Raw genomic sequence first — 24,007 nt, 5'->3', positions numbered from 1 at the left:
ACATTCTCTGGCCTGGTCCAAAAACACGCCCTAGCCCCTTATCTCCTAGCCCCTTATCTCCTAGCCCATAATCTCTTAGTCCTTTCTAGTTCTTACCTCGTTGTTGTGTGGAGTTTTGTAGGAATCTGATAGCAGGGTAAGAAGCAATGATTGGAAGGGTAAATGGAAGCCATATCTGATTGATTGGAAGGGTATATAGAAGCCATATCTGATTGATTGGAAGGGTATATAGAAGCCATATCTGATTGATTGGAAGGGTATATAGAAGCCATATCTGATTGATTGGAAGGGTATATAGAAGCCATATCTGATTGATTGGAAGGGTATATAGAAGTCATATCTGATTGATTGGAAGGGTATATAGAAGCCATATCTGATTGATTGGAAGGGTATATAGAAGCCATATCTGATTGATTGGAAGGGTATATAGAAGTCATATCTGATTGATTGGAAGGGTGTATATAGAAGCCATATCTGATTGATTGGAAGGGAATATAGAAGCCATATCTGATTGATTGGAAGGGTATATAGAAGCCATATCTGATTGATTGGAAGGGTATATAGAAGCCATATCTGATTGATTGGAAGGGTATATAGAAGCCATATCTGATTGATTGGAAGGGTAAATAGAAGCCATATCTGATTGATTGGAAGGGTAAATAGAAGCCATATCTGATTGATTGGAAGGGTAAATAGAAGCCATATCTGATGGATTGGAAGGGTATATGGAAGCCATATCTGATTGATTGGAAGGGTATATGGAAGCCATCACACCAGCTGGTTCCTCCAGGTCTGTGCTGACTGCTAACCAGGTGAGAGAGGCTAGGGGCTGTTTCTGGACCTCTTCCCATTGATTTATCCTCAATAAATGTTGTTCAATTGGTAGTATGCAAGTTTGTCTTCTTCAAATGCCTCTAATCTAATTGCAACAGTCAAAGTAATCAGATTACATTACTGAGTTTGAGTAATCCAATAATTACAATTTTGGGCAGGTACATTTTAAAAGAAACCTACCCAACCCTGCGTGTGCTACATTCTCTGGCCTAGTCCAGAAACAAGACCTAGTCCCTTATCCTAGTCCCTTGTCTCCTAGCCCAATGTATCCTAGTCCCTTTTCCCCTAGCCCCATGTCTCCTAGTCCCTTATCCTAGTCCCTTGTCTCCTAGCCCCATGTCTCCTAGTCCCTTTTATTCCCTAACTCGTCGTTGTTGTGTGCAGATCTAAATGAATCACATAGCTGGGTGTAAGAAGCAATTATTGGAAGGATATTGTTATATGGAAGCCACGTGATTGATTGGAAGGATATATTTGTTATATGGAAGCCATATCTGATTGATTGAAAGGATATATGGAAGCTGTCACACCTAGCTGATTCCTTCATGTCTGTGCTGACCAGGTGACAGAGGCTAAGGGTTGTTTCTGGACATAAGCCTCTCTTACCCTGGCCTAAAGGTCAAAGGCTAAAGGTCAGGTTGGCATTCAGCATGCATAAGGAGGGGGCTTCTCGAAGCCGGAGGGCCCGTAGACGGGGCCAGGGTAGAGGGCAGGGGCGTTGGGCGTTAGCATGTAACCCTGACCAGGGTCCTGGGAGCCAGTCTGGAAGGTGGGCTGGCTGGGGGCCTGGGAGGAAGGCTGGCTCTGGCTCTCCTCTGATGGAGAGGAGGGGGTTAGGGTCATCTCCAGGCTGGGCTGGGGGGTGGAGGGGGCCTGGTAACTGCTGTGGTGCTGAGAAAGACGGGGAGAGGGAGAAGAGGAGCAAAGAGAGAGACAACAGAGAAGAGACATTCATATCACTGGATGACGAGAAGCTTTGGAAATACTATTGTAGTTGGGGGTCTAACCTGCAGGGGCAGAGTGGGGTAGTTGGGGTCTAACCTACAGGGGCAGACTGGGGTAGTTGGGGTCTAACCTACAGGGACAGAGTGGGGTAGTTGGGGTCTAACCTGCAGGGACAGAGTGGGGTAGTTGGGGTCTAACCTGCAGGGACAGAGTGGGGTAGTTTGGGTCTAACCTACAGGGGCAGAGTGGGGTAGTTGGGGGTCTAACCTGCAGGGGCAGAGTGGGGTAGTTGGGGTCTAACCTGCAGGGGCAGAGTGGGGTAGTTGGGGTCTAACCTACAGGGACAGAGTGGGGTAGTTGGGGTCTAACCTACAGGGGCAGAGTGGGGTAGTTGGGGTCTAACCTGCAGGGGCAGAGTGGGGTAGTTGGGGTCTAACCTGCAGGGGCAGAGTGGGGTAGTTGGGGTCTAACCTGCAGGGGCAGAGTGGGGTAGTTGGGGTCTAACCTACAGGGGCAGAGTGGGGTAGTTGGGGTCTAACCTGCAGGGGCAGAGTGGGGTAGTTGGGGTCTAACCTGCAGGGGCAGAGTGGGGTAGTTGGGGTCTAACCTGCAGGGGCAGAGTGGGGTAGTTGGGGTCTAACCTGCAGGGGCAGAGTGGGGTAGTTGGGGTCTAACCTACAGGGGCAGAGTGGGGTAGTTGGGGTCTAACCTGCAGGGGCAGAGTGGGGTAGTTGGGGTCTAACCTGCAGGGGCAGAGTGGGGTAGTTGGGGTCTAACCTGCAGGGGCAGAGTGGGGTAGTTGGGGTCTAACCTGCAGGGGCAGAGTGGGGTAGTTGGGGTCTAACCTACAGGGACAGAGTGAGGTAGTTGGGGGTCTAACCTACAGGGACAGAGTGGGGTAGTTGGGGGTCTAACCTACAGGGGCAGAGTGGGGTAGTTGGGGGTCTAACCTACAGGGACAGAGTGGGGTAGTTGGGGGTCTAACCTACAGGGACAGAGTGGGGTAGTTGGGGGTCTAACCTACAGGGACAGAGTGGGGTAGTTGGGGTCTAACCTACAGGGGCAGAGTGGGGTAGTTGGGGTCTAACCTGCATGGGCAAAGCGGGGTAGTTGGGGTAGGCAGGCAGGGCCTGTCCGTTGGGGCAGAAGCCAGCGTAGGTCACCACGTGCTGGGTGGGGTTATACATGATGTGGGGAGGTGGGGCAGGACTGGGGGACATCTGGGGAGCAGGAGCCTGAGATGGAGGGAGACAGAAGGAGGAAGGGGGGAGGGAGGGGAGAGAAGGGGGGAAGGGAGGGGAGAGAAGGGGGGAAGGGAGAGGAATAAATATAGTTAGTGTACACAATAACAAATGAAATAGCTACCTAACAGACGTGTGTGTGTGTGTGTGTGTGTGCCCACCAGGTCCTTGTAAGCCCCCAGTATTGCAGCTGTGATGATTCCCAGGAACAGGCCCATTATGTTGAGCACCACACAGACCCACAGCAGACGATGGAGATGGACCACATCCCAGCAGCTACTCACCCCCGTGAACTCATAGTACTGGGTATGGTAGTCTGGACTGGAGGAGAGAGAGGAGACAGAGTGAACTCATAGTACTGGGTATGGTAGTCTGGACTGGAGGAGAGAGAGGAGACAGAGTGAACTCATAGTACTGGGTATGGTAGTCTGGACTGGAGGAGAGAGAGGAGACAGAGTGAACTCATAGTACTGGGTATGGTAGTCTGGACTGGAGGAGAGAGAGGAGACAGAGTGAACTCATAGTACTGGGTATGGTAGTCTGGACTGGAGGAGAGAGAGGAGACAGAGTGAACTCATAGTACTGGGTATGGTAGTCTGGACTGGAGGAGAGAGAGGAGACAGAGTGAACTCATAGTACTGGGTATGGTAGTCTGGACTGGAGGAGAGAGAGGAGACAGAGTGAACTCATAGTACTGGGTATGGTAGTCTGGACTGGAGGAGAGAGAGGAGACAACAGACAGTCACACACACACCTCCGCGCTTGAACGCAAACACATGAACACACACACACACACACACACACACACAGGTGTTTTTCCTTACCTCTCACAGTTGTACAGGTCACAGCAGTAGCAGGTGTTGCTCTTCATTCTCACTTTACACTCACTGTTGAATGAGCTGCACATCACCTGCAGGCAGACAGGCAGACAGGCAGCACAGACGACAAAGAGACAGACAGCACAGACGGCACAGACGGCACAGACGGCACAGACAGACACAGCACAGACAGACACAGCACAGACAGACACAGCACAGACAGACACAGCACAGACAGACAGACACAGCACAGACAGACACAGCACAGACAGACACAGCACAGACAGACACAGCACAGACAGGCACAGACGACAAAGAGACATTGCTATGGCTGCAAATAACATAATATGTAACTGTCAGTAGATGGTGCCAGAGAGCCCAAGAAAAGCCCCATCCAGCCAACCTGCAGGTAACCTGTAAAACGGCAATAACCCCTAACTATGTATTATCTCAGACTCTAAAGCTAGATCTACCCCCCATAACCCCTAACTATGTATTATCTCAGACTCTAAAGCTAGATCTACCCCCCATAACCCCTATGTATTATCTCAGACTCTAAAGCTAGATCTACCCCCCCATAACCATGTATTATCTCAGACTCTAAAGCTAGACCTACCCCCCATAACCCCTATGTATTATCTCAGACTCTAAAGCTAGATCTACCCCCCATAACCCCTAACTATGTATTATCTCAGACTCTAAAGCTAGATCTACCCCCCATAACCCCTAACTATGTATTATCTCAGACTCTAAAGCTAGATCTACCCCCCCATAACCCCTAACTATGTATTATCTCAGACTCTAAAGCTAGATCTACCCCCCCATAACCCCTATGTATTATCTCAGACTCTAAAGCTAGATCTACCCCCCATAACCCCTAACTATGTATTATCTCAGACTCTAAAGCTAGATCTACCCCCCATAACCCCTAACTATGTATTATCTCAGACTCTAAAGCTAGATCTACCCCCCCATAACCCCTAACTATGTATTATCTCAGACTCTAAAGCTAGATCTACCCCCATAACCCCTAACTATGTATTATCTCAGACTCTAAAGCTAGATCTACCCCCATAACCCCTAACTATGTATTATCTCAGACTCTAAAGCTAGATATAACCCCTAACTATGTATTATCTCAGACTCTAAAGCTAGATCTACCCCCCTAACCCCTAACTATGTATTATCTCAGACTCTAAAGCTAGATATAACCCCTATGTATTATCTCAGACTCTAAAGCTAGATCTACCCCCATAACCCCTAACTATGTATTATCTCAGACTCTAAAGCTAGATCTACCCCCCTAACCCCTAACTATGTATTATCTCAGACTCTAAAGCTAGATCTACCCCCGTAACCCCTATGTATTATCTCAGACTCTAAAGCTAGATCTACCCCCATAACCCCTAACTATGTATTATCTCAGACTCTAAAGCTAGATCTACCCCCCATTACCCCTAACTATGTATTATCTCAGACTCTAAAGCTAGATCTACCCCAAGTATGTATTATCTCAGATTCTAAAGCTAGATCTACCCCCCATAACCCCTAACTATGTATTATCTCAGACTCTAAAGCTAGATCTACCCCCTGTCGTGTCTTTGGCATCATTAAAACTGAAGACTTATTTATCAAATAACTCTCTGTAATTATTATTAGGCGATTAAACTGATTAATCATGTAACTGTAATTAACTAGGTAGTCGGGGCACCAAGGAAAATATTCACATTACAAAGTTATAATTTTCCTAATATAACTTTCAGATATTTTAATATCTGATCAATTAGTCTTCGAATTAATGAATTATTATTTACCTCACGTTAGTCTCATTCCAAACGTCGTAAATTGTTGGTTATCTGCACGAACCCAGTCTTCACTGAGTCATCCATACATCAATTGTCTTAAAATCATTTATTTACTAACTAGGTAATTCACAGAAATGCATAACAAACAGTAGATATGGTTACAAGGAAATGATAGGAGAATGTGCCCTAGTGGGCTAAACCGGCATGGCGGCTTGTTAGACAAAAGGGGAGTGGGGGGTCAGCTGAGGAGACACTACAGTTGAATATTATAACAATTGAAATGCTAACCCTTTGCACATGAACGCTCACTCATTTGGGAACAATTGCAATCAATATATATATTTACGCTCAGTGTGTCGTCGGGATCTCTGTTGAAAAGTTTGTTTCTGTGGAGAGTCTGTCCGCCCTCTCTCTCTCTCTGTCGTGGTTAGAATGGATAGTTCAGAGTGACATTCATTCATATCGTTATAGAATAGGTGTTTCGGCAGTTGTCGGTCTTCGCGTTCAATGATACCGAATTCCTAGCTGCAGACTAGTATTTAATATCAAAGACTTGTTATTATTCTGTCGGTATCGATAGTCTAAGAGTTTAACCACGTGGTATGGTTAAAAGTTCAGCAAGAGAAATACATGGTCTGCAACCTTTAGCCATCTCGTAATCGAGGTAAGCTTGGTCTCCACTCAAACCTTGGCCCTCTCGTTATCGAGGTAAGCTGGTCACCTCTCAAACCTTGGCCCTCTCGTTATCGAGGTAAGCTGGTCTGGTGATAGAAAACCTAGGTGGGGGTTTTATTCAGGACATAGAAAAAGGCTGTCTCATGACGCCAGGTCCTGTCTGTGCCCCTGGGGGTGTGCCAATGACTTAGTGAAACTTTAAACAGAAATACAATTCTCTCACATTAACATCATTACATAGCATCCCATCATCTCACAAATAGCTTCATCCTTATTCATTCATTTTATACAACCATTAGATGTAAGTCTCTTCTATAAACATGGTTATGGTAATGTGGCGGTATTGTCTCTCATGAGTTTCACAAAATTGTACCAAACGAACCAGTTCGTAGCTGGATTCTTCACCGATCTTTTATACCTTCTCCAGAACATAAATGTCGTTCGGTTCTCCAGTTCTGTGAGGTGGAAGAAATTCCTTTGTTCTCTCTATGAAACTCACTCTCTCTATATACTGTGGCCATGAGGAGAGGATCTCCTCCAGGAATTTACGACCTCTCTTACAGAGCCTGGTGAAAGGGCTATAGAGAGGGAGATTGTGCTCGCTGTACCCAAAGAGGGCAACGTCATGACACCCCCCACAACTATGTATTATCTCAGACTATAAAGCTAGATCTACCCCCCCATAACCCCTAACTATGTATTATCTCAGACTCTAAAGCTAGATCTACCCCAAGTATGTATTATCTCAGATTCTAAAGCTAGATCTAGCCCCATAACCCCTAACTATGTATTATCTCAGACTCTAAAGCTAGATCTACCCCCCCCCCATAACCCCTAACTATGTATTATCTCAGACTCTAAAGATAGATCTACGTCCCCCCCTCCACTATTAACGGAATAGGGTGTTATTTCAGACACAGGCTCAATCTCCATTGTAACACTGAACCCGCTGTACTGAGTGGGAAGGGAAAGATCCGCCCCCACGACTTTTACTAACTCTGTAAAGACTTCATCTAGCTTTAATGAATTCTGAAAGCCATAAGCAAGTCATTCAACCATTTTCACACACAGTATACTTAGGAAGGATGTGTGTGCGTGGTGGGGGGTGGAGGTGTGTGTGTGTGTGTGGAAGAGGTGTGTGTGGTGGGGGTGTGTGTGTGTGTGGTGGGTGTGTGTGTGTGCTCTGATTCACCTCAGTATAATAGTTGTCGTAGGCGTACCCTGATCCACTGGCGTAGAACTCACACCTGTCCTCCAGCAGTGGCCTCCTGTCCTGAGAGAGGAAACAGAGAGGAGATTCAAGTTGAAACTGACAGCATTTTAACAACAAGAAATCTTATTAAAATGTGTTCATATATACAGCCCCGGGAAGAACATGAATCATTTTCTGACAAGCGAGCCATTAGATATGGTTATTTTGACGTTTTCATAAATTCTTGGAATGTTTGGGAATTACGTAGAGTAAGGCATATGTGAAAATTCTATAGCAATATATAGTGGGAAAATGGCTGTGCGTTTGGACAATTAATAGACACTGCAGTAAATAAAACCTAATAAAGGACCGGAGTCTACGCAGACTGGTCGATGCACTATAGCCAATCAGAGCTACAGTAGTCATACTACAGTGGGCCTTTAGTTTCTGTGTCGGGGGCTAGGATCAGTCTGTTATATCCTCATTTAGTCGCCTTTCTTTCCAGTTCTCTGCTGCCAATGACTGGGGTGCAAAAGGAGCAGAATGAACTGCAAAAATCTCTGAAGCTGGAGATTCCCATCTCCCTCACTAGCTTTAAGCACCAGCTGTCAGAGCAGCTCACAGATCACTGCACCTGTACACAGCCCATCTGTATACAGCCCATCTATCTATCTACCTCATCCCCATACTGTATTTATTTATTTATTCTGCTCCTTTTGCACCCCAGTATCTCTTCTTGCACATTCATCTTTTGCACATCTACCATTCCAGTGTTTAATTGCCATACTGTAATTACTTTGCCACCATGGCCTATTTATTTCTTTAATTCCCTTATTTTACCTAATTTGCACTCACTGTATATAGACTTTTTTTCTTTTTTTCTTCTGTATTATTGACTGTATGTTTTGTTCATTCCATGTGTAACTCTGTGTTGTATGTGTCTAACTGCTATGCTTTACCTTGGCCAGGTCGCAGTTGCAAATGAGAACTTGTTCTCAACTAGCCTACCTGGTTAAATAAAGGTGAAATAAAAAATAAAAAAATATCTGGAGTATTTCTCCTGTCTTATCTGGTGTCCTGTGTGAATTTAAGTATGCTCCCTCTAACTCTCTCTCTTTTCTCTCTTCTCTCGGCAGACCTGAGCCCTAGGACCATGCCTCAGGACTACCTGGCCTGATGACTCCTTGCTGTCCCCAGTCCACCTGGTTGTGCTGCTGCTCCAGTTTCAACTGCTCTGCCTGCGGCTATGGAACCCTGACCTGTTCACCGGACGTGCTACCTTGTCCCGGACCTGCTTTTTTTCGACTCTCTCTCTACCGCACCTGCTGTCTCTAACTCTGAATGATCAGCTATGAAAAACCAAATGTTATTTACTCCTGAGGTGCTGACCTGTTGCACCCTCTACAACCACTGTGATTATTATTATTTGACCCTGCTGGTCATCTATGAACGTTTGAACATCTTGGCTATGTACTGTTATAATCTCCACCCGGCACAGCCAGAAGAGGACTGGCCACCCTTCATAGCCTGGTTCCTCTCTAGGTTTCTTCCAAGGTTCCTGCCTTTCTAGGGATTTTTTCCTAGCCACCGTGCTTCTACACCTGCATTGCTTGCTGTTTGGGGTTTTAGGCTGGGTTTCTGTATAGCAATTTGTGACACTGGCTGATGTAAATAAGATATGTTTTTTATTTTCAATACATTTGAGAAAAAAAATCTAAAAACATGTTTCGCTTTGTCATTATGGGGTATTGTGTGTACATTGCTGAGGATTTGTTTTTATTTAATACATTTTAGAATAAGGCTGTAATTAATGTAACAAAATGTGGAAAATGTCAAGGGGTCTGAATACTTTCTGAAGGGACTGGAGGTGTATTTTGTGGCTTTTTGCGAATGCGTTCTAATGATCTAAAGTGGCGCTGTTGAAACTGATGGCAGGTCCAACTGCCTGTAAACACACAGTCCAGTTCATAGTGAATGATGGCAGGTCCTACTGCCTGTAAACACACAGTCCAGTTCATAGTGAATGATGGCAGGCCTTTATTTTATTTTTTTCTCCCCAATTTCGTGGGATCCAATTGGTAGTTACAGCCTTGTCTCATCGCTGCAACCGTACGGACTCGGGAGAGGCAAAGGTCGAGAGCCGTGCGTCCTCCGAAACACAACCCAACCAAGCCTCACTGCTTATTGAAACAATGGCCACTTAACCCGGAAGCCAGCCGCACCAATGTGTCGGAGGAAACACCGTACACCTGGCGACCGTGTCAGCGTGCACTGCGCCCGGCCCACCACAGGAGTTGCTAGTGCGCGATGGGTCAAGGACATCCCTGCCGGCCAAACCCTCCCCGAACCCGGACGACGCTGGGCCAATTTTGCGCCACCCCATGTGTCTCCCAGTCGCAGCCGGCTATGACAGAGCCTGGACTCGAACCCAGAATCTCTAGTGGCACACTGCGATGCAGTGCCTTAGACCATTGCGCCACTCGGGACGCCCTGGCCGGCCCTTGTGGCAAATGGCTTGTTTACATAAATCAATTAATCAATCAATGAAATGTATTTTTAAAGCTCTTTTTACATAAGTATTCAGACCCTTTGCTGTGAGACTCGAAATTGAGCTCAGGTGCATCCTGTTTCCATTGATCATCCTTGAGATGTTTCTACAATTGATTGGAGTCCACCTGTGGTAAATTCAATTGATTGGACATGATTTGGAAAGGCACACACCTGTCTATATAAGGTCCCACAGTTGACAGTTCATGTCAGAGCAAAAACCAAGCCATGAGGTCAAAGGAATTGTTCGTAGAGCTCCAAGACAGGATTGTGTTGAGGCACAGATCTGGGGAAGGGTACCAAAAAGTGTCTGCAGCAATGAAGGTCCCCAAGAACACAGTGGCCTCCATCATTCTTAAATGGAAGAAGTTTGGAAACACCAAGACTCTTCCTAGAGCTGGCCGCCCCGGCCAAACTGAGCAATCGGTGGAGAAGGGTCTTGGTCAGGGAGGTGACTAAGAACCCAATGGTCACTCTGACAGAGCTCTAAAGTTCCTCTGTGAAGATGGGAGAACCTTCCAGAAGGACAACCATCTCTGTAGCGCTCCACCAATCAGGTCTTTATGGTACAGTTACCAGACAGAAGCCACTCCTCACTAGAAGGCACATGACAGCCCGCTTGATGTTTGCCAAAAGGCACCCAAAGACTCTCAGACCATGAGAAACAAGATTCCCTGGTCTGATGAAACCAAGATGATTGAATGACAAGCGTCACGTTTGGAGGAAACCTGGCACCATCCCTACGGTGAAGCATGGTGGTGGCAGCATCATGCTGTGGGGATGTTTTTTAGCGGCAGGGACTGGGAGATTAGTCAGGATCAATGCAAAGATGAACGAAGCAAAGATCCTTGATGAAAACCTGCTCCAAAGCACTCAGGACCTCAGACTGGGGTGAAGGTTCACCTTCCAACAGGACAACGAACCTAAGCACACAGCCAAGACAATGCAGCAGTGGCTTTGGGACAAGTCTCTGAATGTCCTTGAGTGGCCCAGCCAGAGCCCGGACTTGAACCCGATCTAACATCTCTGGAGAGACCTGTAAATAGCTGTGCAGCAACACTTCCCATCCAACCTGACAGAGCTTGAGAGGATCTGCAGAGAAGAATGGGAGAAACTCCCCAAATACAGGTGTGCCAAGCTTGTAGCGTTATACCCAGGAAGACTCAAGGCTGTAATCACTGCCAAATGTGCTTCAACAAAATACTGACTTAATGGTTTGAATACTTATGTAAATGTGAAATTTCAGTTTTTTTATTTTTATAAATTAGCAAACATTATGGGGTATAGTGTGTAGATTGATTATATATATTTTTTCCCCCTCATCAATTATAGAATAAGGCTGTAACCTAACAAAATGTGAAAAATGTCAAGGTGTCTGAATACTTTCCGAAGGCACTGTAAATGGATTTCTGAAAATATGTCGATACCACAGGAGTGCTCTTACATGTGGGAACTTTACAGTCCTATTGATCAAACAAACATGAAAAGGTAGGCTCTCTCTCCCTCAGTTATGCACATCAACAACAAGATCAACAACTAATGCTAGCCTGAACAAGATGAGCTAAAATCTAACAAAGAAACATTAGATAAACCCTCTCAAACTGTTTCAGCTAGTTGGCCATCAAAATTGCACTGATAAATGGTGTGGAATTGTAGCCTACTCGTCCTTCTGCAGAGCTGGTTAGGCTGTTTACATGTTATCCAGAGTGTTCTTGACTAACTATGACTTTTTTTTTACCTACGTTTACTGACACCGGTCATATTCAGCGGGTGTTGAGCTTTTGTAAATGAACCAGTTATTCTGTGCCCTGGCACACAGACAAGAGTGCTCTGAAATCGGAGGAGATAGCCGGTGAATTTGCGAACGCAAGAGACATGATACCTGGATAACAGTCGTTCATGTTCTTACTAGCTAACTAAATGACACTTAGCATCTCTAACTGTAGCCACTGAGAAACAATACGAGGGAAAAATTCAGTCACTCCTCCAATGACATGACATCCTCCTAGCAGCTAGCTAGCTAACGTTAGGCTCTGTGTTTTTATCTTGCTACATAAATAGAAACGCTAGCCTATTAGCCACGTTATGACTGACTTGTGATCATTGCCCTTGTTAGTTTGATTGTATTGACATTCCCAGCCTTAGTTACATTCGTCCGTTTTTGTTAAAGATATTGAGTCATTGAAACTGAAACAGTGCATCGCGAATGGAGGCAGCAAACAATGTACCAGCCCAGCTGTGATTTACAACCTGATAGCAGTATGTTTTGGACTATTCAAAAATGTATTGGTGAATTATATGAATCATGCATTGAACTACATCCATCTATTCTGCCAACAATGCCTTAGTGTACGTCATGGAATGTTGAGTCACATAGAACCTCTTATTAAAACCTCTTATAAAGTTGGTTTTGTAGCATAAACGGGGAATTTAATATTTTTGACTGATAATATGAGTGTCTGTTTGTTTCATATCTGCAAAGTAGTTAAAACACTGTCAGTTCCACTTTAAGGCTGTGTTAAAAGTACTGCACTACCTAGGGAAAAAGGGGCTGTTTGGGAGGCAACCTAGCATTCTGTAGCTTGTCTTGTCTCAAAGTGAGGGGATGTTAGTGTTATTATGGGATGTCAGACCAGAGCACCCACAATGCCGGGCAGGGCGAGTGCTGAGATAGATTGGTCTGATTTGACTGTTGCCACGTGAGTAACGACAGAGCGGTGACAGGGACAGTTGGCCACGGTTTCATTACCGGAGTCAGCCTGAGCAGTGTGTGTGTGTGTGTGTGTGTGTACTGACTATGAACTCAGCCGCGATGATTCCGTCCACGATGGCACAGAAGAAGGAAGCGATGACTCCCATACTGATGAAGATGATGGCTGCCATGAGCTGCAGGAGGAAGAGAGGGAGGTAAGGAGGGGAGAGGGAGAGGGAGGTAAGGGGGAGAGGAGGAGAGAGGGAGGTAAGGAGAGGGAGAGGAGAAGAGGGAGAGAGAGAGGAAGGAGAGGGAGGTAATAAGGGGAAGCGAGGAGGTTAAGGAGAGGGAGAGAGGGAGAGAAGTAGAATTAGCAAGTGTAATGTGCATCACACACCCCGACACACAAACACAGCCAGTGTCCCAGTATTGCATAAGTGCCCTTGCCTCAGATGATTGTGTTGTCTGGATGAGGACTGGGGTACTAAAGGAAATGTACAGCTCTCTGCTTCCTGCCTCGTCAGGCAGAGGTACTTTATGGGTAGTTTAGTGTCCTCCAATCAGAGAGGGCCAAAGGGACGACCCTTCTACACAGGGAAGGTCAATCTCATTCCCCCAATCTGATTCACCAACACACACACTTTAACACAAACTGCCTCTCACACACACGTCACATACTCATCCAGGCACGCACACACACACACACACACACACACACACACCTTTTCACAATCTCTTCACACACACACACCTTTTCACAATCTCTTCACACACACATTTTCACAAACTCACATACTCTGACAAACATACACATCCTATGGAGACCCATCCTGAAGTCAGTTAAATCAATACAGCATCATTACAGTGACAGAGAGAAAACCATGAACGTTATAAACCCAGTCAGTTGTAGATGTGGGGTTTCTAATCAAGGCCTGTTCTGGGGAACATGACTGGTGAATGTCGCTCATTTGATGTTGCTCATTTTAATTCTTCAACTCACTGAGTCACCATGATGGAGTGTGTGTGTGTGAGCACGTTTTTTACACACACACACACACACACACACACACACACACACACACACACACACACACACACACACACACACACACACACACACACACACACACACACACACACACACACACACCACACACACACACACACACACACACACACACACACACACACACACACTGCCCATCCAACCCCAGCAGACCCAGCCGCCCGATCACAGATGGGTGTTCATAAAGTTGATATTGTAAAGCGTTTTTACTGCCTTCCCAATCCCTCCTAGCAGACTGGTGCTGGGCTGGTGGCCGTATGCTTTTCCTGTACCTCCTTCCTGCCCTGGCCCAGCTTTCATCCCTCCCTGCCGTGACAGGCTCAATCAATGGAGATACATATGTTCCTCAACACTCTCTTTTTACACAAGGTGAAAATCTGAATCCTAACAGAAGCCTCAATACACACAAAGTCCTCTACTCCTCTCATCACCTCTCTTATCCCATCTCTCCTCCTCTTCTAACACATCTCCTCTCCTCTTTTAACACGTCTCTCTTCCTCTCCTCTCCCATCTCTCCTCCTCTCCTTTCTTATCCCTTCTCTCCTCTCTTCTCCCCTTCTTTCCTCTCCTCTACTCCCTTCTCTCTCTGCCTCTATTCTCCATCTCTCCTCTCCTCTCCTCTCCTCTCCTCTCCTCGTTCCAGTGTAGTTCATTAGCAGTTTAAATGACTGCTGTTTTATGGGCTGCAGAAGGAGAGGTCCCTGCCCGGCACAGAACAGTGTGTAGCAGTAGACGACAATGGGCCCTGACAACAGCATTAGTTCATTTTACCTAAGCACCAGCTGCCAGCTCGTAAAAACCCACTCCCTCACACACTGTCGAGACAGAGAGAGAGAAACAAAGAGAAACAGAGAGAGATAAAGACAGAGAAAGCGGGGCAGATGAACGAAGGAGACAAAGATAGAGAGAGAGAGCATGAGAGAGAATGAGATACAACGACAGGTAAAGAGAGAGAGAGAATGAGATATAAAGAGAGAGAGAGATACAACGATAGATAAAGAGAGAGAGACAGAGAGAATGAGATACAATGAAAGATAGAGAGAGAGAGAGATACAACGAAAGATAGAGAGAGAGAGATACAACGAGAGATAAAGAGAGAGAGAGGATCTACAATGTTAGGTAACAGCTCCTAATGACCATCTGAAGGTGGAGAGGACCACTGTGGAGCGGACAGTAATCAACGGCCAGAGACGGCCACCATGATTATCAGCTGCTGGACACACCACAACCCTCTGGGTAAAATACGGCCCCTTAACTGGCCACCGCCCGGGCCACAAGGTTACCCGGAGGACTACACACACACAGTATGAAATACACCCTCAAACTACCAGGAGGACTACAGTCTCTGAAACAGACCTCTATACTTCCCCTAGTGAAAGATGATCCAGGCCTGACAACACCAACAACCAGTTCTATTGAAACTCATTCAGGACAAAAAAACTTTGAAGCCTTCAGTTGTTCTTGTTCAGGTAACAGAGTAGAGTTCAATCACAACCCTCCAAACAGGCACTTCCTTTCAGTTAGAAGTTAGATGTCACAGGTCTCTGAGTTCCAGGAAGTGACACAGTGTCACCTGACTCTGGTCTGTGGTGTTGAAGCTGCAGGGTGATACGGCTTGTTGCTCTTTAATGAGCCAACATGATCATCCCAGCCTGCTATCACTTTACTACTGATACTAACATAGAGGTGTGAGAGAGAGAGAGAGAGAGAGAGAGAGAGATTCTTAGTTAAGGACACTGCAGCTCAGTGGGTGTACCATCCAGCAGCTACGTTGTCATTACATTTTAAGGCTGGAAGCTGGGGACAGGGAGCCATGCTGGGGAGGCAGGGGGAGGAGTGAAAGTTGAGGGTGTGTGAGGGGTTGGCACAGTGGCACCTCTTGTGCAGAGCAACTGTAAGCCCAGTAGTATGTATTCTGAAGTAATGTCAAGCTGGCCTCTACACCTGCTGACAGTCACCAGTGAAAAGAAAAGGTAGCTTTGGATCCAGTATACTGTTCCTCTGTAACCTACAATGGATCCAGTATACAGTTCCTGTGTAACCTACAATGGATCCAGTATACAGTTCCTCTGTAACCTACAATGGATCCAGTATACAGTTCCTGTGTAACCTACAATGGATCCAGTATACAGTTCCTGTGTAACCTACAATGGATCCAGTATACAGTTCCTCTGTAACCTACAATGGATCCAGTATACAGTTCCTCTGTAACCTACAATGGATCCAGTATACAGTTCCTGTGTAACCTACAATGGATCCAGTATACAGTTCCTCTGTAACCTACAATGGATCCAGTATACAGTTCCTGTGTAACCTACAATGGATCCAGTATACAGTTCCTCTGTAACCTACAATGGATCCAGTATACAGTTCCTGTGTAACCTACAATGGATCCAGTATACAGTTCCTCTGTAACCTACAATGGATCCAGTATACAGTTCCTCTGTAACCTACAATGGATCCAGTATACAGTTCCTCTGTAACCTACAATGGATCCAGTATACAGGTCCTCTGTAACCTACAATGGATCCAGTATACAGTTCCTCTGTAACCTACAATGGATCCAGTATACAGTTCCTCTGTAACCTACAATGGATCCAGTATACAGGTCCTCTGTAACCTACAATGGATCCAGTATACAGTTCCTCTGTAACCTACAAAGGATCCAGTATACAGTTCCTCTATAACCTACAATGGATCCAGTATACTGTTCCTCTGTAACCTACAATGGAGCCAGTATACAGTTCCTCTGTAACCTACAATGGATCCAGTATACTGTTCCTCTGTAACCTACAATGGATCCAGTATACAGTTCCTCTGTAACCTACAATGGATCCAGTATACAGGTCCTCTGTAACCTACAATGGATCCAGTATACAGTTCCTCTATAACCTACAATGGATCCAGTATACAGGTCCTCTATAACCTACAATGGATCCAGTATACTGTTCCTCTGTAACCTACAATGGATCCAGTATACAGTTCCTCTATAACCTACAATGGATCCAGTATACTATTCCTCTGTAACCTACAATGGATCCAGTATACAGTTCCTCTGTAACCTACAATGGATCCAGTATACAGATCCTCTGTAACCTACAATGGATCCAGTATACAGTTCCTCTATAACCTACAATGGATCCAGTATACAGGTCCTCTATAACCTACAATGGATCCAGTATACTGTTCCTCTATAACCTACAATGGATCCAGTATACAGTTCCTGTGTAACCTACAATGGATCCAGTATACAGTTCCTCTGTAACCTACAATGGATCCAGTATACAGTTCCTCTGTAACCTACAATGGATCCAGTATACAGTTCCTCTGTAACCTACAATGGATCCAGTATACAGGTCCTCTGTAACCTACAATGGATCCAGTATACAGTTCCTCTGTAACCTACAATGGATCCAGTATACAGTTCCTCTGTAACCTACAATGGATCCAGTATACAGGTCCTCTGTAACCTACAATGGATCCAGTATACAGTACCTCTGTAACCTACAATGGATCCAGTATACAGGTCCTCTATAACCTACAATGGATCCAGTATACTGTTACTCTATAACCTACAATGGATCCAGTATACAGGTCCTCTATAACCTACAATGGATCCAGTATACTGTTCCTCTGTAACCTACAATGGAGCCAGTATACAGTTCCTCTATAACCTACAATGGATCCAGTATACTGTTCCTCTGTAACCTACAATGGATCCAGTATACAGTTCCTCTGTAACCTACAATGGATCCAGTATACAGGTCCTCTGTAACCTACAATGGATCCAGTATACAGTTCCTCTATAACCTACAATGGATCCAGTATACAGGTCCTCTATAACCTACAATGGATCCAGTATACTGTTCCTCTGTAACCTACAATGGATCCAGTATACAGTTCCTCTATAACCTACAATGGATCCAGTATACTATTCCTCTGTAACCTACAATGGATCCAGTATACAGTTCCTCTGTAACCTACAATGGATCCAGTATACTGTTCCTCTGTAACCTACAATGGATCCAGTATACAGTTCCTCTATAACCTACAATGGATCCAGTATACAGGTCCTCTATAACCTACAATGGATCCAGTATACTGTTCCTCTATAACCTACAATGGATCCAGTATACTGTTCCTCTGTAACCTACAATGGATCCAGTATACTGTTCCTCTGTAACCTACAATGGATCCAGTATACAGGTCCTCTATAACCTACAATGGATCCAGTATACAGTTCCTCTATAACCTACAATGGATCCAGTATACAGTTCCTCTGTAACCTACAATGGATCCGGTATACAGTGAGTTGTAGAGGAAGACATGGTGAGCCAACCAGATACATGACACCAGACAGACCTGTTAAATAAGTGACTAACCTAGAAAGATCCAGGTACAGTCACTGATACCCAGGGGGCCGAGCGGTACCTCCATGGCACACTTTGTTCCTTTTGGAGAGGTTCCTGTCATCATAATGCTTCATCCAATACTAACACAATTTCCTGTGTTCTCACCCAAGCTCTAAGCCAATCACATTCACTTCCCTGACCACACGTCCAATCATGTGCATTGACCGGGAACATTACAGTAGAACACTAATCTAATTTGCCGATGGCTCAGAAATGGCCCTCTGCTATAAACTCTTTTCTAAACTCATGATGTTGGTAACATAACCTGTGTATTGTTGATTTGATGTCCCATCAATAGGAAGGCAAGGTAATGACATCACCATATTGTTACCTACTGTTCTGTGCCTTCATGTTTACAAATGCCAAAGTGGTAGACATGGGAATAGAGTTAGAGTAAAGGGTTAGGGGTTAGAGGTTAGGGTTAGAGGTTAGGGTTAGGGGTAAGGGTTAGAGGTTAGAGGTTAGAGGTTAGGGTTAGGGGTTAGAGGTTAGGGGTAAGGGTTACGGGTTAGAGGTTAGGGTTAGAGGTTAGAGGTTAGAGGTTAGGGGTAAGGGTTACGGGTTACGGGTTAGGGGTTAGAGGTTAGGGTTAGAGGTTAGGGGTAAGGGTTAGAGGTTAGAGTTAGGGGTAAGGGCGGGTTACGGGTTAGGGGTTAGAGGTAAGGGTGACGGGTTAGAGGTTAGGGGGTAGAGGTTAGGGGTAAGGGTTAGAGGTTAGGGGATAGGGGTAAGGGTTACGGTTTAGGGGTTAGAGGTTAGGGTTAGGGGTAAGGCTTAGAGTTTAGGGTTAGGGATTAGGAGTAAGGGTTACGGGTTAGAGGTTAGGGTAAGGGGTAAGAGTTACGGGTTAGGGGTAAGGGTTACCTGGTTAGAAGTTAGGGTTAGGAGCAAGGGTTAGGGGTTAGAGGTTAGGTTAGGGGTAAGGGTTAGAGGTTAGGGTTAGGGGTAAGGGTTAGGGGTTAGAACAGAACAGGGCTCCGGGCAGCCGAGCGGAAATGGAGGAAAACTCGCCTCCCTGCGGACCTGGCATCCTTTCACTCCCTCCTCTCTACATTTTCCTCTTCTGTCTCTGCTGCTAAAGCCACTTTCTACCACTCTAAATTCCAAGCATCTGCCTCTAACCCTAGGAAGCTCTTTGCTACCTTCTCCTCCCTCCTGAATCCTCCTCCCCCTCCCCCCCCCCTCCTCCCTCTCTGCGGATGACTTCGTCAACCATTTTGAAAAGAAGGTTGACGACATCCGATCCTCGTTTGCTAAGTCAAACGACACCGCTGGTCCTGCTCACACTGCCCTACCCTGTGCTTTGACCTCTTTCTCCCCTCTCTCTCCAGATGAAATCTCGCGTCTTGTGACGGCCGGCCGCCCAACAACCTGCCCACTTGACCCTATCCCCTCCTCTCTTCTCCAGACCATTTCCGGAGACCTTCTCCCCTACCTCACCTCGCTCATCAACGCATCCTTGACCGCTGGCTACGTCCCTTCCGTCTTCAAGAGAGCGAGAGTTGCACCCCTTCTGAAAAAACCTACACTCGATCCCTCCGATGTCAACAACTACAGACCAGTATCCCTTCTTTCCTTTCTCTCCAAAACTCTTGAGCGTGCCGTCCTTGGCCAGCTCTCTTGCTATCTCTCTCAGAATGACCTTCTTGATCCTAATCAGTCAGGTTTCAAGACTGGGCATTCAACTGAGACTGCTCTTCTCTGTGTCACGGAGGCTCTCCGCACTGCTAAAGCTAACTCTCTCTCCTCTGCTCTCATCCTTCTAGACCTATCTGCTGCCTTTGATACCGTGAACCATCAGATCCTCCTCTCCACCCTCTCCGAGCTGGGCATCTCCGGCACCACGCACGCTTGGATTGCGTCCTACCTGACAGGTCGCTCCTACCAGGTGGCGTGGCGAGAATCTGTCTCCGCACCACGTGCTCTCACCGCTGGTGTCCCCCAGGGCTCTGTTCTTGGCCCACTCCTATTCTCGCTATACACCAAGTCACTTGGCTCTGTCATATCCTCACATGGTCTCTCATATCATTGCTATGCAGATGACACACAATTAATCTTCTCCTTTCCCCCTTCTGACAACCAGGTGGCGAATCGCATCTCTGCATGTCTGGCAGACATATCAGTGTGGATGACGGATCACCACCTCAAGCTGAACCTCGGCAAGACGGAGCTGCTCTTCCTCCCGGGGAAGGACTGCCCGTTCCATGATCTCGCCATCACGGTTGACAACTCCCTTGTGTCCTCCTCCCAGAGTGCTAAGAGCCTTGGCGTGACCCTGGACAACACCCTGTCGTTCTCCACCAACATCAAGGCGGTGACCCGATCCTGTAGGTTCATGCTCTACAACATTCGCAGAGTACGACCCTGCCTCACACAGGAAGCGGCGCAGGTCCTAATCCAGGCACTTGTCATCTCCCGTCTGGATTACTGCAACTCGCTGTTGGCTGGGCTCCCTGCCTGTGCCATTAAACCCCTACAACTCATCCAGAACGCCGCAGCCCGTCTGGTGTTCAACCTTCCCAAGTTCTCTCACGTCACCCCGCTCCTCCGCTCTCTCCACTGGCTTCCAGTCGAAGCTTGCATCCGCTACAAGACCATGGTGCTTGCCTACGGAGCTGTGAGGGGAACGGCACCTCCGTACCTTCAGGCTCTGATCAGGCCCTACACCCAAACAAGGGCACTCCGTTCATCCACCTCTGGCCTGCTCGCCTCCCTACCTCTGAGGAAGCACAGTTCCCGCTCAGCCCAGTCAAAACTGTTCGCTGCTCTGGCACCCCAATGGTGGAACAAGCTCCCTCACGACGCCAGGACAGCGGAGTCAATCACCACCTTCCGGAGACACCTGAAACCCCACCTCTTCAAGGAATACCTGGGATAGGATAAAGTAATCCTTCTAACCCCCCCCTTAAAAGATTTAGATGCACTATTGTAAAGTGGTTGTTCCACTGGATATTATAAGGTGAATGCACCAATTTGTAAGTCGCTCTGGATAAGAGCGTCTGCTAAATGACTAAAATGTAAATGTAAAAAAATGTTAGAGGTTAGGGGTAAGGGTTAGAGGTTAGGGGTTAGGGGTAAGGGATTAGGGGTTGGGGTTAGGGTTAATGGTTAATGTCAGGTTAGGGGTAAGGGATTAGGGGTTAGGGTTAAGGGTTAATGTCAGGTTAGGGGTAAGGGTTAGGGTTAACGTCAGGTTAGGGTTAAGGGTTAGGGGTAAGGGGTTAGGGTTAAGGGTTAACGTCAGTTTAGGGTTAAGGGTAAGTTTTAGGGGTAAGGGTTAACATCAGGTTAGGGTTAGGGGTAAGGGTTAACGTCAGGTTAGGGTTAGGGGTAAGGGTTAACGTCAGGTTAGGGTTAGGGGTTAGGGGTAAAGACTCACCATGGGTCTTCGATTCTCTAGCAAATTAATTCCAACGATCCCCAAGAACGCTCCGAAACTCAGCTGGAGAAAGAGAGAGAAAGAGGGGAAGAGGTTTAGAACGGGTTACACTTTATTTACAAAGATTATTGACTTTCCACTCGAGGAGAGAGTTCAGTCAGTTGTTGTGGTGATAACTGTGGTGCTAGAGGAGAGAGTTCAGTCAGTTGTTATGGTGATAACTGTGGTGCTAGAGGAGAGAGTTCAGTCTGTTGTTATGGTGATAACTCTGGTGCTAGAGGAGAGAGTTCAGTCTGTTGTTATGGTGATAACTGTGGTGCTAGAGGAGAGAGTTCAGTCAGTTGTTATGGTGATAACTGTGGTGCTAGAGGAGAGAGTTCAGTCTGTTGTTATGGTGATAACTATGGTGCTAGAGGAGAGAGTTCAGTCTGTTGTTATGGTGATAACTGTGGTGCTAGAGGAGAGAGTTCAGTCAGTTGTTATGGTGATAACTGTGGTGCTAGAGGAGAGAGTTCAGTCAGTTGTTATGGTGATAACTGTGGTGCTAGAGGAGAGAGTTCAGTCTGTTGTTATGGTGATAACTATGGTGCTAGAGGAGAGAGTTCAGTCTGTTGTTATGGTGATAACTGTGGTGCTAGAGGAGCGAGTTCAGTCTGTTGTTATGGTGATAACTGTGGTGCTAGAGGAGATAGTTCAGTCTGTTGTTATGGTGATAACTATGGTGCTAGAGGAGAGAGTTCAGTCTGTTGTTATGGTGATAACTATGGTGCTAGAGGAGAGAGTTCAGTCTGTTGTTATGGTGATAACTGTGGTGCAAGAGGAGAGAGTTCAGTCAGTTGTTATGGTGATAACTGTGGTGCTAGAGGAGAGAGTTCAGTCTGTTGTTATGGTGATAACTGTGGTGCTAGAGGAGAGAGTTCAGTCTGTTGTTATGGTGATAACTATGGTGCAAGAGGAGAGAGTTCAGTCAGTTGTTATGGTGATAACTGTGGTAACGTCCTAAATGGCACCCTATTACCTTTGCAGTGCACTTCTTTTGACAAGAGTGGGCCCTGCATAGGGAATAGGGTACAGTTTGGGATGCTGCCAGTGACTCACAGTGATGCCAGGGTAGTATCCAGCGACAGCCACGTTCCCGGTACGGGTGGCAGAGACCAGTCCCACCACTAGAACCACCACAGACAGAGACAACAGGGAGATGGTCACCCATAACGCTGTCCTCCGGCGCTTCATATACTGAGCTGGAGAGAGGGGAGGGAGGGGAGAGAGAGAGGGAGACGGACCGCGAGACAGACAGAGAGCGAGGGAGAGAGAGAGAGAGAGAGAGAGAAAGAGAGCGTGAGAGATGGAGAGAGACAGAGAGAGAGAGAGAGAGAGAGAGAGAGAGAGAGAGAGAGAGAGAGAAGAGAAAGGGAGATGATGAAAAATACCATAATCAACTCCATGCTTATGATGTAGACAAACACACCACACACTGAATTTGTCAATAGACTCAACTTTCTTGTCCGCATAGAGTCAGACATTAGAGACAGAAAAGCTCAAACAAACTAACTAGGTTTGACTCAGGAGAAGACAGCAACAACAACACATAGCCATCCAGACAGACAGTCATCCAGACAGACAGACAGACAGTCATCCAGACAGACAGACAGACCGCCACCCAGACAGACAGACACAGACAGACAGACAGACAGACAGACAGACAGACAGACAGACAGACAGACAGACAGACAGACAGACAGACAGTAACAACAACACATAGCCATCCAGACAGACAGACAGTAACAACAACACATAGCCATCCAGACAGACAGACAGTAACAACAACACATAGCCATCCAGACAGACAGACAGTAACAACAACACATAGCCATCCAGACAGACAGACAGTAACAACAACACATAGCCATCCAGACAGACAGACAGTAACAACAACACATAGCCATCCAGACAGACAGACAGTAACAACAACACATAGCCATCCAGACAGACAGACAGACAGACAGACAGACAGACAGACAGACAGACAGACAGACAGACAGACAGACAGACAGACAGACAGTATCACTAACTGCACTTTCCATTTCACACTGTGTGCAATTCTCCCTGCTGTAAACTTTCTGCTGATGATGCAGAGCAAGTTAAATACTTTATCATCTATTGGAGGCTATAAGCTGTGGGTGTCAGCATTACTGGATCAATTCATTATATACATGAAATAAGGCAGATGCTGTGGTCAGAAACATTGGGTAATTGAATCAGGACTTTACCTGTGGGGTCCAGGACATCTGTTGTTGTTTGTGGTGGTTGTTGTTGTTGTGCCGTTGGCTGCTGCATTGTGCCGTTACTAAAGTCTTTAGGGTACTAGAATAACAAACAGCCTAGTAGCCTATCTAAAGTT

General features: G+C 46.3%; 1 protein-coding gene across 1 annotated transcript; it reads right to left on the bottom strand.

Annotated features, from left to right (window-relative positions):
• Positions 1-1,479: 1,479 nt before the first annotated feature.
• On the bottom strand, positions 1,480-23,943 carry LOC106595074 (transmembrane protein 255B). The gene is made up of 9 exons (XM_082963309.1): positions 23,877-23,943; positions 22,705-22,847; positions 21,607-21,669; positions 12,854-12,943; positions 7,511-7,591; positions 3,845-3,930; positions 3,182-3,341; positions 2,868-3,014; positions 1,480-1,725 (listed from the first exon to the last, which is right to left on the bottom strand). The coding sequence occupies exons 1-9, from the start codon at positions 23,941-23,943 to the stop codon at positions 1,480-1,482; spliced, it is 1,083 nt and encodes a 360-aa protein (XP_082819435.1).
• Positions 23,944-24,007: the final 64 nt, after the last annotated feature.

This window comes from Salmo salar, chromosome 17, assembly GCF_965601325.2.
Source record: "Salmo salar chromosome 17, fSalSal1, whole genome shotgun sequence".
In the NCBI taxonomy this organism is placed as follows: Eukaryota; Metazoa; Chordata; class Actinopteri; order Salmoniformes; family Salmonidae; genus Salmo; species Salmo salar.
The sequence above is the reverse complement of the archived record's forward strand: the minus strand, read 5'-3'. Positions and strand labels throughout refer to the sequence as shown.